Below are 17,556 nucleotides of genomic sequence, written 5' to 3'. Positions count from 1 at the left end.
AAGAGCGCTTCGAGTCGTCATAAAATCGACGACTGATTATGACGCGCGTCCACACGCGGCGGCATTTCTCTCGTCTCCTCCTGTTGTTCTCTTCCTCCGGAGCCTTCCACGCAAGCCATTGCCTGACCCTCCTCCTTCTCGGCCTTACCTCTCTCCGCACAGTTTTATCGTGCGACGAAAAGACAAAACCCCAGAGCCGTGACCTGAGCACGCTTCCCTGCCACGCTGAGGCAAGAAGATACATGGAGCAAAGGAATCTCGATACTCCCGGAGTGATCTCGGAATGGTTGCAACGCGAGAACGAAGTTTCGAGTATGGTTGGTCGAAGTACTAGCGACGTGACCAGTGAACATCATTCCAGTGATTTGCTTAAAATTCAATTCGATCGCGATATGAAAAAACAAACATACGATGTCGATGATGATACTTTTGTAAGCATTATCCCTAATGATCAACGCGGCGATCAAATGCATTCTGAAATTAATTATTTAAAACCGAAATTTGACGATCAATTTGACGATTCTGTGAAAAATCAGCAAGTTAGCAACGAAATTAATTTTAAAAATATGAAGCAAAGTGAGAAAAACGCGGAGAATTGGTTAGATAAATTAATCAGGAAGCAACGTAGTGTGTCGATGCTTCAAGCTACTCCTTACTTCTTGGCAAATGAGGTTGTGAGCGAAGTGCAATTTCAGGACGATCAGGATAGCGATAATGATGCAAGTTCGACGATTTTAGATGGACCTCGTCAAAGTGCCGATAATTTACTCGAGAGCTCTGTTCACGATCGCGATACAGAGGGTACATTAATCGGAGCTCCGATCGATCAGTTGCATTTGCGCGAGGCTTCAAGTGTCAATCATCTGGCAATACCGATGAGAAATCGACGAGATCGTAATGAAGTCGATCTTAATGAGGCGAAGCGAACGGATCTAAACACCGATAATTTATTCGCCGAAACATCCGTTAATCGGGTAAGTGAACGCACGAGCGATTTTACAGCTCAACGAGATTCACGCGATGGCGAGATCTTAAGTCGATCGAGCAAGCGCGAGATTGACGTTGCGACAAATCGGCGCGGCCACGATTCGGTAATGCATCGAAGCGATCGCAAGACTGTCGATTTCGAGAGCGCGAGGCAAACTCATTTGGACGGCCGCAATATCTACGCTCTCGATAATCGTACAAGTAGATACGAGAGCACGGTTGATTACCTTCTCAGCGACAGCGACAACTTCAACATCGCTAATGAGTCTACAAACTTGTACACTCCATACGTCGGTACAATGGCGATTAATACGGTTGCTGATAACTTCGATGTCAGTTCCGCTTCCATCGAGGACCAAGTCGAAGTGGACGGAATTTTGGAAATCGAGAATCGAACCGAGATTAACTTGGATACCGATGAGACAGAAATTTCGACCGTGGATTGTCGCGATAGCGCCTGCTCCAAATCGAGTAATAACGATAACGTTTTTAGAACGAAAAAATATGGCAGAGCGAAGGAATTGAATGATAATAGGAAAGATGAAGGCTATTTCGCACGAGTCGGAGACGTATCGACGATATCTGTCAACGACAACGATACCGATATCGACGTCATTAACAACGAAACGCCTTTCACAGGCTTCGAAGGTTCTCAGAAATTCCCTGTAAAAATCAATCATAAGTCGCTGCCGGAGTTGCCGCAGGTTGAAAAGTTTGACAGACGACACTTTGGCCCGCAAAAAGAGAATGTACTTGAAGAAACATCCACATGGTATCCGAGTACTGTGCTTCTCGATCTACCCAAGAGTCCCAGCAGAAACGTGCTTCATCGCCATCGCAAAACGGACGACGTCGTCGGGATGGATGAAGAGAATAATAGAGGCGAGGAGACAATCGAAAGAAATGAGAAGCAAAATGACACTTTGGACGAGTCCTGGCTACCCGGTATGTCGTCGTCCGGCGTCAAATCGAGCTCCGAAAAACTTGCGGTGACTCCAAATATCACGTACGGTAACTTCGAGAACGTGACGAAGAAGGATAAGAACGATTCCGACGGAAGGGTGGAGATCGACGTGACGGTGCCGAGTGCAAGACCGATAGAAAAGACAAATATAACCATCTTGGGTCTCTTCGAGATGACATACAGGACGGTACCGAGACCGGAAGGATCCTGCGAGCTTCAAGCAGCGAAATTAGCAGTCGAGCGAGTCAACGAGTTAGATGTGTTGAAACGTTTCCGTCTGCGACTTATTTACAATGATACTAAGGTAAGTTAGCCAATTAGTAAAATAAACATTGTCTAGCGTTGTTGTCATTGAGCATTCAACAGTAAAATATTCCTTTTAATAATGGTAGAAATAATATAATTGGAAAAATTGTTTCTTTATGCGAATTCTGTATTTTAATAAACTGAAAGAAAAAAAGATAATATATGAGAATGAAATGTGAATGAGAAAAAAATTGTATGATCGAGAAGCAGATTAATACAAAAAATAACTTCGTAAGTTTCTATTCGAAATAACCCCGCACTTGTGCATTTGCTCTTATTCACAATTAAATTCCGTGTCCGATTATCAATACATGTGCAAAGTATGATCTATGAGATTGCTTAAAGTCCTGTCTGTTTTTAAATCCCAGTAGCAAGAAATTATTGGAGCAGCGTAGAATCTAACTTATATATAAATCACAATGGATTACCAGCTTAATATTATTCCATATAAATTGCTTTTTTCCCAGCAAATATTGAAAATATTGATTATATAATATATTCTCATCTGTTCAAATCTAACGTCATGTAACGTAAAATGCATATAAAGTAATAGAATATCACAGAGATTGGCTAATTTCAGTTCATATTTGTGCTTCTTTGTAGAAAATATCTTTATTTATAATATTTTAGAATACAAGAATTTATATAACTGTCTCACTAAATATATTGTACATACAGTTACACATTTTCTATTTTATTAGTGGAGCAAGATATACGAAACATTATATGATTTGTTTATCAAATTACAAAAAGTAAGAATTAAATTTTTCAAATCTTGTCACTAAAACATTACATTCAAGATTCTCAAAATTTTCAGCTTGAAACTTTCTATTGGTAGCAACTTCCTGTCCGCTCGCATCCAGTCCTCTTGCATCGCTTAAGCGCTTTAGAATGTATTTATGGTATGCGCGCATCTCTTGCCGAAAAATTATGGAATGCAGCTCGATGCCGGCGTCTAGATGATATCACCAGTTACGTTGTTATGTGGACGACGTTAAGCTTACACAAAAAAAGAGAAAGAGAGGAGAAAGAAAGAGAGATGAAAGTAATTTCAGTAGTATTATTTCTTTTTCTGCTGACGAAATCTGCGAGATATATAGATTGAGCATTATACGTGGGGTATATACTCTCGACGGCGAACCGAGCTTTTCTACATCGCTGCCTAAATTACATCATTCTTTCGGTAATTAGCGACCGAGAGTTCGCTGAAATAAAATCTCAAACGGACTTTAATTGGAAATTTTTCCTGGTAAAAACATTGTGCTCTTGAGAGAGGAAGATTTTCCTGCACATCCGCTATTATAATTCGTGAAAAATAGTTTCGCGGTTGTTTACGAGGCGTATAATGTGCTCGCGTGTATGATACAGAGGCGTATGATGAGATTTGCAACAACTTCACGCACGATTGCTTTGACGAAAATGCCATGCAATATGCAATATAAGGAAATCTCGTGCGGATTTGCATAATATAAGATATAAGGGAAGGATGTGAAACGAGGTCGTGTTCAAGTACTAACAGTTTATATCTTACTTCTTGAGATTTGATAGATATTAATCTCGGATCTATGATTTTTAAACTTTTGAGCTTATTATTCAGCTTCCCAAACTATTCCTGATATCTAGAGGTAAATTCCCTGTCATGCGACGATGTGACACATGGTCTTCCGACGATAAATCGAAACCGCTGTCAGATGCCTCGCTTTGAAACAGCTTTGAACATCTTCTGACAGTGCGACCTAACTACCATACGCGTTCCAACAGTTTGCAGTTTACTCCCAGCGCATACGAAATACTCTTCGTAATGCTCGTTCAGGTTGCGCTTTGAAATTTAATAATATCGATCAGTTCTCGCGCGCGCCTCGTCCTTTGGTTACACACAGTTGCGTCAATAAAATCTGTTTAAAAAGAAATACAATAATGTAAAAATACAATAACATAAAAACGCGATAACATATATAAATATATTCTACGTATTTTAGGAAAGGATAAAAAATATAGAAAATATATAATTAAAATTTAACTTAATCAATTTCTTGAGTTTTTGAATTTTTTAATATTTTGCAGTGAGTCTGTCAATAAAAAAATATTGGAACATCTGCACGTCTAGCAAGATTTCTGATTCTCACAATATCGGTCTGACACACGATTTCTCTCGTTAGATACTTTTTGCTATGCATAAATGTATTCACATTTCTCAAGAAAAATTTTTGCAGAACTTTTATAACTCTGTCAACTTCACATACATATTTCTTTATCGCTAAAATATTTTAAGCTTATTCTAATATACGAGATGTCCATAAGATTAGAACTTATCCGTTTGACTTTCGAAACATATCACAAAGAATAAGGCCTGCTTGTCAAAATTGATGGCACTTGATTTCTGTGTGTAGATATAGCAGACAAAAAAGAAATCTCGTTTACGATAATGAAAGTCACGTTAATCGTTCTGGCCCAGTTCGCGCTCTGACGGCTACCTCAAATACAGACGGATAGTAAATTGGCGAGAGTTCGCACATGCATACCGAATGCTGCTTACAAAACAAACTGACCCTGTGTTTACCCTAAAAGAGAATGGTGGCAACGAATTGCGGTCTGGTCACGAACGTGTGGCGCGATTAAACCGATGTTTTGTTTCGTATTCGAGGGATAAAGGCAAAGCGTCGAGAGGATCGCTATGAGCTTGAAAGTTTTTGCTGTGGTATGCCTTCGTGGCACTAAATTCTAAATAGTTTCACGCTGTGGTGTTCATTTAATAGAGCGATGCTAGTAGTTGTATCCATTCAGCAGGCAGCAGGAAAATTTTATTTCCAAATTTTATTTTACTCATATATATAATTATACTCATACCTAATAAGTTTACAAATTGTAAATATGTATTATGCATTTTAAAATTATTGGATATTTTTAAGCAAGGATAATTATAAATTTTCGATTTAATTATATATGCAAAAATTTAGAAAAAATTAAATATTGTTTAAAAAATTTATCGCTCTAATCAGAAAATGGTTTTAATCGTGTCTTGCAAATATTCGGAGTTAAATTACACGATATGAATATGGAATTATGAGAAACAAACGAATTTTGTCTAACGCGAGTCGTGAATCGCAAAACCGTATTTGTCCGTGCAAAACCCATATTCGCATTGATCGTAATCCTTGCTGCGCGTAATCTCACCACGCTCAGAAGCGTATTGAAGGGTGAGACAATCATAATGAATGATATGAGATTCAAAAGAGATAACGAATTTACAGCATTTTCACACTGCGAGAATGCTGTAAATTATAAACTTTTTATATTTTCATATCGTATTTGACCGCCCTTATAAATTTTTTTTTCAATATTAACATCTAGTTGTCTATAGATTAATATCTACTTATATATAGATGATTCCACTTTGCCTTTATTGAGCAATTGATCGAATTTTAACCGATTCCAGGTGGACCGCTCTTGTCGGCGCGAAATCAAAATATTACGCAAAGACGTAATTTTACCTAATTATTCGCTAATTATTTTATTTTTTTTTAAATTAAAAACCGATGCACTAAAGCATGCGCTCAACGCATTAAATACGCTTTCTACATACGAGTTATATGCTTTTACAGCCTTGTTACGAATCGTTTGGATACTTAATTTCCCTTTTAGAATAAACCTTCCAGGTATTAAGCCCTCTCACCAACGTCAAGATATAATTGTTGGGAAAGTTATATAATTTATAAATTATATAATTTTATAAATTTGTTATAATAATTTATTATAATAATAAATTTATTATTATAATAAATTATTATAACAAATTTATAAAATTATATAATTTATAAATTATATAATTTTATAAATTTGTTATAATAATTTATTATAATAATAAATTTATTATTATAATAAATTATTATAACAAATTTATAAAATTATATAATTTATAAATTATATAATTTTATAAATTTGTTATAATAATTTATTATAATAATAAATTTATTATTATAATAAATTATTATAACAAATTTATAAAATTATATAATTTATAAATTATATAATTTTATAAATTTGTTATAATAATTTATTATAATAATAAATTTATTATTATAATAAATTATTATAACAAATTTATAAAATTATATAATTTATAAATTATATAATTTTATAAATTTGTTATAATAATTTATTATAATAATAAATTTATTATTATAATAAATTATTATAACAAATTTATAAAATTATATAATTTATAAATTATATAATTTTATAAATTTGTTATAATAATTTATTATAATAATAAATTTATTATTATAATAAATTATTATAACAAATTTATAAAATTATATAATTTATAAATTATATAATTTTATAAATTTGTTATAATAATTTATTATAATAATAAATTTATTATTATAATAAATTATTATAACAAATTTATAAAATTATATAATTTATAAATTATATAATTTTATAAATTTGTTATAATAATTTATTATAATAATAAATTTATTATAATTTTGTTTAATTTTTGAATACTTTAATTGATTTTTGATGACTATTTACGTCTTATTCTATGATTTCAATCCGAATGTCAAATTACATTAATTTAGATAGGCGAAAAATTAAAAATATTAAATAAAATATATTTAACTTTAGCAGAGTTATATATATAGAAACAACTGTTGTCCGTAATTATTTCAATAAGGATTGTAACAACACGTTTATTATATTTTATAATTTTTATTTCTGATATAAACGTTGCTGGAAACCTTTATATCAGAAACGGTGGATAATAATTCATTTAATTCAAATTCATGTTTCCACATTACTATGCAGGAAAGCACACATAAATCTCGGATTATTCGTGAAATTCAAACTCGCGCGATTTCTCACTCTCAAAACTACCATCGAAAGCAAGTGGCATTATGGGTGCGGACTCATGGTCTTTATGTCTTTGGTACGAATTTCTTGAACACACGTGAATGCATTCTCGCGTAATGTACGTGCATCTGATTACGCACGTGCGTACGACGCGTCTCAGTCGCGAGTCAATGACAGACATACATTATGAGAAGCCGAAAGAGTCCCGTGAGCTATCTATAATTCAACCAATTTATGGCCAAAAAGGTTCCAAAAAGAAACTTATCAATTTTTCGTACTCTCGAAAAGACTAGACAAGGGAAAAGTTTCGCAGATCCCATATGTTAAAGTGGAGAAACAATCAAACTCTACGCTGACTCGCTTGAAAACATCGGTGCATTATCACAAACCGGAATATCGCAGAATCTAACGTGAATTAAATAGAAAAATAGGTAAAAACTCTGCAATGTATCTTTCAAAAAATTGAATTCAACATGAGTGATCATTAACATATTTTGCCAATTTGTCTTAAAAGTTAAAGACAAAGCGAGAACGAATCCAATGTTTCACGTTCGTAAGAAAATGTATCGAGAGTGTAAACTATGCTTTATACAACATGGATGTATCTGCAATACAATCGTCGAATTGTATTTATGCACGCAGTATTACGATATCTTATCGATAGTACGCAATATATGAATTTATTCGACGAAAGAATATCTCGTTTCTTAAATGATATATAGCTCGAGAGAACCATAAATGTAAAGGCTATTAATTATAGTCTTTAAACTTTCTTAATCTGAATTACAATAAAATGTTACATGCTAAAACTTAATATATCGGATGAAATATATGATCTCTTACAATTTCTGATTAATACAAGCTTTACGAGAAACATTCGTTCTCGCACTTTCCAGGGATTTTATTAATTAACCTAAATCCGTTCCGAAAGAGATTACCGCGCCTTAATAGGAATACGAAAGGAGATCTAGAGGCCGAATGGGATTTCTGCGAACTTATAATAATTCCTGCCGCGCGCTGAGTTTACAAAACATAGCGCAGATGCAATTAAAGCCGGTAAATTAAACAGATTTCCTGATATCATCCTAACAATGGAATGCTGCAAATCATATTTTGCTACGCTCATTCGGTTAAAGAGCTTAGTATTTTATCCGTTGCTTAACCATAGAAATATAGCCTTACAGTATCGATTTTCAAGAACAGTTCTTATAACCTCATCTCGTACATATTATAAATTAGCATAATGTATTCATGATTTTTAAGTAGTACAAAAGGCGTCGATAATATTGCAATAATACGATATAAGCTTGGCAACTTTCTCATCTCGGAACGGTATGCCACTGTCTAAAAGTTAATTATGCATTTTTCTATGAAAGATTTAATTGTAATACACAGTTACTTTGAAAATTTAATTTCTGCTGTTTTAAAAAATATTTTTAACGAGGTCACCGAAACATGAATTTACTACTGGGAAAATTACGAGGGAATAGTTTGTCTATTAATGCACGCAACCGCACTGTTAATAAATTATTGATTATGTAACATTATCAAAGCGTTGCACTGCCGCTATATTGTTCCTACGACAAAATTAATGAGTAATATTGCGGTATTTGCAGCGGTTCTCTCTACAGTTAAAGGAAACTTGAAAAGTTCAGCTTGGAAACTTCGGAGCAACTTATTTCAGCGGAAATATAAGCAAAAATAACTCTTTTAAATGTTTTCATTTATTAAAAGAAAAAATTTTATAGAGATCTGCAAAATTTCTTCATCTTTATCCCTGTAGATTGCTGCCACCAGAAAGGTAGACAAAAAATGTATGTACGTGAGGCCAGAGATCGCAATAAGTTTCTGTTTCAAAATATGAGTAATCATAAAAAGTACAATGTTCTCGGATTAATTTGTGCAAAAAAGAAGCGTGAAAGAAATATATAAATGCGACCATGAATTTAATCCCCCAAAGATACTCTTTTTTTGTTACCAATTCTTTCTAGAATTTTGACGATCCTTGAAAACCATTAGCATGAATAATTATATACAAGTCCGTTTATATGTTAGGAAATCGCTTATGTAACGCGAAAAAATCAACATACTGCTGAATCACATTGTCGTTTGTTGAGAAAGTGGCAGTAAAAGTTTCTCGCTAGAATATAAAATCGACCATTAGTTTCAAAGACGGCGATATTTTCAAGTATAATAGCATCCTGTTTGGGGAGGGAAAGTTTTAATGCAAAATATGTTATTTTAAAAATAAAATAATGGAAACTTTATGTACATATTCGTTATAATATCAATAATAGAAAAAGATTTAAATGTCGAGATAGTTTATTCGTGTCGAGAAAATATTTCTCGAAAAATTTAAATCCCATTGACGTTGTAATAATGAATGTCAGCGGAATTTCCACGCTCCTCGCTAAGCGAACGAATTTTCGTTGAAATTCCGTTACAATCGATTCGCGACTTCGATAGAGGCGCAGAGAGCACACGCATGAGTGCACACGCATACATATATCAAAATACCTGTTTGATTCTGCGCTCCAACGTATAGGTTGTGCACGATCAAGTTTAGGTGCGACATCAAGTTTATCCCGTATTTTGGAATTCTCGCATAAACCACGCTGAGCGATACAACGCATCGCGCAATCTCTCATATCGGAGAAAAATTTATTCCAAAGTCAACATATACATTCCAACTCCAATACTGACTTCGGTTGTTGAACAGAAAAATATATTCGCAAATTTATATCGCTGCGAATCTTTCTGAAGATTAATGCGTATTTCAATAAATCTTCCTCGCTTTTTGCAACGTCAAAGGGATACCTACATCATCGTATTGCCATTATTTAAATGTATGCCACGTTACTTTCTGTCTCACCATCATCCATCGCGCGAGCTATATAATAAAGAACCATCAAAATTTATTTGTCTCTGCACTACATGTTTCGCTTTGAGGGAATATCTGCGACGCTTTTTCGCGCCATCAATTGATCATCAGCGTACACATTAATAATATCCGGGAACAAATCCCGCTGAGATTCATTCTTGTTAAGATATAAAGCACAATGAACGCGCATCTTGACACCGGAATTACCGTTTACGCTGATAACGCACGATGTCATCCTTGCATTAGGGTATGTTTACAATACGGTTTTAGAAAATCGAAAATTTCTCGATTAATTTTTTTCACCCATTTCTTGACTCTTGTATTCTCTTAAAATAAATTAAATGATTTGCATTTTAATTTGCAAATGTATTTAAAAAATAAAAACAAACAAAAAAATTAAGAGAAATATTTCACTTCACGATTATTGATAATGATTTAAGTCATACTAATCGAATTAATCCGGAACTGAGTTATTGACATGAATCATATTTTCTGGCTCGATTTAACAGCGAAAGATCACGCGCACAGAGAAAATCGTTACCTCGCGCGCCGGGATTTCGAGCCGCGAGAGCAACTTTCCCTATATGTATAATTTCCGCGGAGAAGCGTAGAGGAACTTTGATTAATTGCCGGAGGTTGTCGTATGACCTCCCCGCAGCGACGATATTCATCTGAGGAACGTTCATTATACCTAACGCGCAACCTTAAAATCCCCCAACACATCAACGAATAGATATTCCCGGTTGCCTCGCGAGATACGCAATATACAAAGTGATTCATTCGTGAAGTAATTGGAATTTTCTGCCATTCGCAAATTGCAGACTGAAAATTAATCGAAACTGTGTCCAGCAAGCAGAACTACATCACATTTAATGATATTTTCGCATTCAGATCGCAATTTTGTAGTAAACTCGCGCGTACTCGCGTCAATTGTCCGCGGTCAAAGAAGCCAATAGTTTGAAACAAAATTAATTGATTGAAACTTGAAAGAATAATTTTGTAGTCCGCGAGAAGAGAATTGCAAGAATCGATTCTACTAGAGCTTCTCGTGCTTGTGATGGGAGCGGATATAGAGATCGTGCGACTAACAGAGTTGAACGTTTATTATATCTGACAACGTTATTTAGAAAGACGAAAAGGAGTCATCAAATGCACCCTCAACTCGCATTAATATCAAGGGATGAAATTAGAGAGAGCGATACATCCACGCTTAAAAATACCAAGTTGAGTGATGGAGCTTTGTTTTAGATTTCATCACGTATGATTTAATTAAAAAAACATCGACGTTTGGAAGAACAATAATTACAGGCGGCTAGAATTCGACGAACGCGAAAATAGACTGAATTGTAAATACTCATTAGCCACCGGATGGCAACAATGATATACTTCAAGGGTATGGTGTAGAACTCCAAGTATTACGAAGCTTCAAAGCTTCCTTCTGAAAGGGGTAGAATTTGCAAGTAATGGTACGCAATCTATGTTCTTATACTATTTCTTTGGGGCTTACCCTTTCTTTCTTACCCCTTCGTTGTACTTCGAACATATTTAAAAGCGATATTGTAAGCGATTATGTAATAACCATATCGATAAAAACGATAAAAACGAAGTAGGTTTTATAAAATTTTACATGTCTTTAAGATTTTTATTATATGTACAAAAAATTTATTGGGATTATCCTAAATTGCGATTGATTAAATATTTTATTTAATCCAGAGTTTTTATAAGCAACAGTAACCATGTAGCAGCGTCTGATCAATGACGATTTAAACTACTTTCGCAGCGTAATGTACAAAACTTTTTAATAATTGCATTAAGAAACAATTTATTATTGGAGATATGACATTAAAAATGTTCGTGTAACAGAGAGAGAAGAAACTTTTAATGTCGCCAAGATATACGCAAGAAACTTTTTTCAATCACGCAGAAAGAAATTCAAAGTGCACATCGCCGACATTCTAGAGAAACGACGTGAAATCGAAAAAAAGTCAGTGGCGTGGAATTCAATCAAAAGAAGCTCGGGCACGCAAACTCGTTTTGAGCGTAGCGAGATTTCTCTCCAATTTAAAGAATCGAGGACAATTACGCGCGTGGTCGTTGCGTTTCGGCTTTTTCGTACGTCCTGTGTTTCGTTCACCTACCACGGTCCACCTCGTTTCGTCTACCCCTACTTCTATTATCTGCCAGTGGAAAATCCCCTTTCTGCGGAATCCTTGTGAATCCTCTCTTATATTTCGCCTTGTAGGCAGCCAACGGGTATCAAAAGAATCCGTTTTAACATCAAAGACAGATATGCTCTGACGGATATCAATTCCATCAATATATAATTTCAATCATCCTGAAATCGTATTTACAGACAAAGAGATTTTATTGCTATTATTGTTATTATTAATTTTTATTTACTGTTTCAAATATTCTTAACATTTTCTCTCTCAACAATATTTAATTATATTGCACATTGCATTCTGCTAAATTATTCAATTGTTCACTACATAAATATTGTATCATCTAATTATGCGATATCTCTGTTAATATTGTAATACTGAATTTTTCTTATTATGTAATCAGATAATAATTAATTTATTCGTAATTTTAAAATCTTCGCGTAAAAATGTTATATCGTGTATATGCGTTCGTAGCATATATATCTTATATTAAATATCAAAGAGATACGTTCGCATTTAGTTAATATCATGTATACGATATACATAAACATATAAATCTATATTTAGTAATAATATTTTAAATCTTGAAAATGTAGCGCACGCAATTCAATTGCTGGATCTGCGAAAGAAAGCAAATTGGCAGAAGAATGCAACATAAAAGATGCATCCGATATTCAATTGTGAGAACGCAGCAAAATTTTTTTCATTTTTGTTTAGGATAGAAAAGACCTTTTTATTATAATTTACAGCAATTTTTATGATATTTAAAATACAATAATCTAGAATATAGTATATAATATAATTTGAAATATAGTTTATTCATGAGAATATATTGTACTAAATCCATATAATCTAAAATATAAAAAGATTTGTCATAATTATATACATTATATGATTTAAAATGAGATGTACAGAAATCTAAAGAGTACTTTACAACGACTTGCTGTGTCTTATTTATATCTCAATAATATAAATAGTACACGTCAGAAGGAATGAGTTGACAGAAATGATATTTTGCATATAATAAGAAAGAATTGCATTCTTTGGCAATTTTATAAGAAACGCAATTTTTTCCATTCATATTATCTTAATCCTGATATTGTATGTTATGTCTTCAAGTCAGTATCTCGATGAGATGTCTTAAACCAGCGACTTTTCTAAAGTCGTACTTGAAGACATAAGTTACTGATTATTTTTTTTGTCGCAGGGAAGAGAGGAAAATAGAGAGCGAGAATAGGAGAAAAAGAAACGAAGGCAAATTTCCATTCTGCAATTTTATAAGAAACGCAATTTTTTCCATTCATATTATCTTAATCCTGATATTGTATGTTATGTCTTCAAGTCAGTATCTCGATGAGATGTCTTAAACCAGCGACTTTTCTAAAGTCGTACTTGAAGACATAAGTTACTGATTATTTTCTTTGTCGCAGGAAAGAGAGGAAAATAGAGATTAAGACATCTCATCGAGAGACTTGAAGACATAAGTTACTGATTATTTTCTTTGTCGCAGGGAAGAGAGGAAAATAGAGAGCGAGAATAGGAAAAAAAGAAACGAAGGCAAATTTCCATTCTAATCTCGCGTCTAACCGCCTTTCACTCTAGATTTAAAAGCACACCTTTTCTCACGCATATACGGACTGAATCGAAAAGTCTATAATCCGGCGCGGTAACGGCTGTCACCTATGAAAAATGTTTTAGGTTTCTTCAAGGACTTCACCAGAAAGTATGTGCGCGTGTATGCGTTTATCACACAAGAATTTCTTTCGCGTTAAATTCTCGTTAAATTGTAATTCGACTATGACTGACATAATTTCGCAGATTTGAAATATCTTATCGGAGTTTTTCTATACTTTATTCTACAAACTTTTATATTGATCGTATAACATTAAAATCGCCGCTTCTACGCAAAGATATTCCCGCTCTGTGTTTTCGTCAGTTTTTTGCATCATACGGAGCTTTTCCCGATAATAGTATAATTTTATTGAAAAGAGAGAAGATACTTCGTTCGCCGAAATCATATGATCGTGCCAACATTTTTGTCGTATAAAAAGGGCTGCGTATTATCTCGAAAATATTTATGTAAATTCTACTTTAATTCCATAAATCGCGAACGATTGACGCAATATCCTCGATTTCAATCTTATCGCACGATAGAATATCCATTCCTTTGATCATATCATTTTACGAGCGATTGTATCGGGAAATTTTATATCAAATTCAAGTAAAGCCGTCAGAAAATGTTTTTCGTTATAAATTGCAGTTTTATATAAAGATATTTGCATAAATATCTTCTCAAACACGTTGAGTTCAACATGCTAAAAAAACTTTTATCTTAATGGACTAATAAATATTCATTATGGCGTATTGATACGATTTTATATACATATGTTAATATGCACAGTTTTTATAATGCATTAAAAAAATCTTGTTTATTACGAAACTAAAAAATATTCGTTACTACGTGTTTTGATACGATTCTTTATGTTAATAAACCGTTTCTATGATTTGTGAAATCACGACGAAGTCACACAAAAGAGAAGAGAATAACAACAGCATACAAATGTCAGTTTAGCATAGAATCTTCTTCGGTATTTTTTTTTGTATAGGACATTACCATGAGACGAGAGATTTGTGCGATTTGTTGCCTATGTCTCGTCTGCCTCTCGCGAATGAACTAGAAACACTGAATAAGAAAGCGCGCAACAAACAAAACGAGAGTCTGATAAAGAACTGGAGGCCTTTTTCCGCGTAGTTTATGAAAAGGATCGAAATGAATAACGAAGATTGCGTGGATATTCGCCCACGCAGTGCGATACTCTCGATGAACGAAGATTGTCTCCATATTTCAAGGTACTCGGAATATACATATATACACCAATACATATAACAGTCCCGATACATAGTTCGCAGTAAGAGTCCGGATGGAAAAGCATCAGATGCGGCAATTGGCATCGACGTCGATAAGGTATGGTCTCCCGGTTTCTTCAAGCAGACGGTACACTATCTGCACGCGATAATGGATGGAGAAAGGTGCATATTGGAACACAACAAGGAATGAGACAATGGCACGAAATGCAGCCAAGCGATGAGAGCGATGAAAATCGCCGGACAAAAATAGAACCGGTGTTCTTTTGTACATCGGTGGATTCAAGGATATGCGGTGTAACAATAGTTATTTGTGTCGTCCACATTGATGTTTCAGGCCTCCATCGCTCTGTTTCTCCAGAAATATTTTATATCTATTGATTTTTAAATACCAAACAAGGCAGCGCAGAATAAAATATTATGTCATGAGTTTCGACATAGAATGCATAAAGAAATGGAAATAGAGAGCGAAAACTGTACTATGATAAGGAGGAGAGATTCTATGTTTATCTTTTATACCAATCTCTCACGGGCATTTCCCATAGCATCTATCATGAATGGTGGCACACATTGATTGATGGATTTAAAATCACATTGTTATTGTTCTCTCCATTCGATTTTCCTGTCTTATTGACGCTTGGGATATGATCATAAAACAATTTTGTTCCAAGAGAAATTGTCTCATAAAAATCTCATTTAGAGAAAACTAAAGGGATAGACAAACAAGGTGAAAAAGTCTCTGATTGGAACGATCGAACCATTTGAAACTCTGCTTAGCTTTGTTTCAACGTCCATCATTGATGACACTAATCAGAACGTAGAAAGCTAATGAATTAACCTTTTGCATTTGATCTGCGTTGAATTCTAGCTTTTTTATTTTCTTTTGTTCTCATCGTTAGTCTCATATATCAGAATAATTCTAAATATTGAAATACTCTCGCTTTGAGATTTCAGCAAATTCAAATTAATTGCAATAATGCGTGTAATTCGTTATGTCTATATTTTTTGCTTTTATTTAAATAATTGGATAACTTTTATTGTTTTTTTATATCGTAATGCTTGCCTTAAAATACTGATTAAAAAAATCAAAGCTGCATCATATGATTTATAATTAAATTGTTATCGCGATCCCCTATGTGATTTCGTAGCAAATGATGGAGAGAGAAGAAAGAGAATACATACGGCGTGTTTCGATCAATTTGACGGTCATCCAGTGGATGATTGCATTATTCCAATTGTTTCTTCCACAATGTTTAACCGCGGAACAGATTCCGCCTGACCAACGGCGGGTTATCGGTCAGCCTTGGTTTATGACGGATGAATGCCATCCATATATTACGATATCAGCAATTTTTATGCCGCGTATAAAAGCGATGGAAACGAGATGAACATCGCGAATGAAGAACATCCGAAGAAAGAGATATCAACAGCAACCTTTAGGCGCACCTGCTAGGTCAGCGCATCGATCTCCGGAAATTCACGGCCCATTCTCACCCCCGTCCCGAGACCTTATTCTTCATCGCGTCTTCCCCCGCCACTTCCATGTATCATTGTCTTGCACGTCCGGCCCCTCGACAAGAATACGCGGCACAAAACGCCTTGTCCCACTATTGTCTCCGTTACACCCCATTCATGAAGCAGTTCGAAGCCTCTGGTCGATACCGAACTTAGACATATGCTACACTATCGTGGCCATTCGCACGTATATGTGCACGCACATTGATATCTTGTACTGAACTATCGGTGGACGAAATGGATTGTATTTTCAGAATGTCGATACATCGACGATCTTAAAGAACCAGGCAATGCCGACGTTTATTGTCTGACATTTCTAAAGAGCTTATTCGATGCGGATGCAGAAGGATAAAGGCATTCTCTTGAGACTTTTGTCTGTGTGAAATAAGAGGGAAAGGTGTCGAAAAGTGCACACGGATGTACATTTCTTTTTTTTAAAAGAAACGTCATACTTTATGGAGATCACAGTTACTTCGCGCAAAAAGCTATCAGATGCTACTTAAAAATTTGCACGAAATGTTGCCGCCAGTATCTTTTCATGAAATCTCCTGCGTTTAACGATGAACCTACGATACAAATGTTATGCCAATATCTAGATCCGGAAACGTACATGCCGTAGACGCGTGTTGTAAAAAACGTAGAATTTTATGAAGACTCGAGGCTACGAGTTTTTTTCTCAAACATTATTCTTACAAAGGCCCCGACATACAAAGTGAAGCAGTATGTAAGGATGGCCTGTAGTCTTTTACTGCGAGTAATTCATGTTTTTTTTTATTTTTGTTGCATTGTTGCGCGGGTTAACCCATTTTATTAAAATAAAGATACCCATAATAGAAATTATTTTAGTTAATGAAAATTGAATTAGTTAATAAATATAAAATTTTATATAAACAGTTTTTTTCTTGGCGCAGATAATTCTCGCAAACAAACACAAAAAGTAAAACTTTACTTTTTGCCTTTGTACAAAACAAACTAAACATTTCCAGTATATTTATCAAAATAATAGTTCACAAAAATTATAA

General features: G+C 34.3%; 1 protein-coding gene across 2 annotated transcripts in view; it reads left to right on the top strand.

Annotated features, from left to right (window-relative positions):
* Positions 1-6: 6 nt before the first annotated feature.
* LOC115238258 (gamma-aminobutyric acid type B receptor subunit 2) overlaps positions 7-17,556 on the top strand; it is a 56,603-nt gene continuing 39,053 nt past the window's right edge. For both annotated transcript variants that reach the window (XM_029811919.1, XM_029811920.1), the window contains exon 1: positions 7-2,255. In XM_029811919.1, coding sequence (XP_029667779.1) covers positions 39-2,255 — 2,217 coding nt within the window. In that variant the 5' untranslated portion in view covers positions 7-38. The remainder of the gene's footprint in view (positions 2,256-17,556) is intronic.

This window comes from Formica exsecta, unplaced genomic scaffold (assembly GCF_003651465.1).
Source record: "Formica exsecta isolate Colony F162 unplaced genomic scaffold, ASM365146v1 scaffold33, whole genome shotgun sequence".
NCBI classification, from domain to species: domain Eukaryota; kingdom Metazoa; phylum Arthropoda; class Insecta; order Hymenoptera; family Formicidae; genus Formica; species Formica exsecta.
The sequence above is the reverse complement of the archived record's forward strand: the minus strand, read 5'-3'. Positions and strand labels throughout refer to the sequence as shown.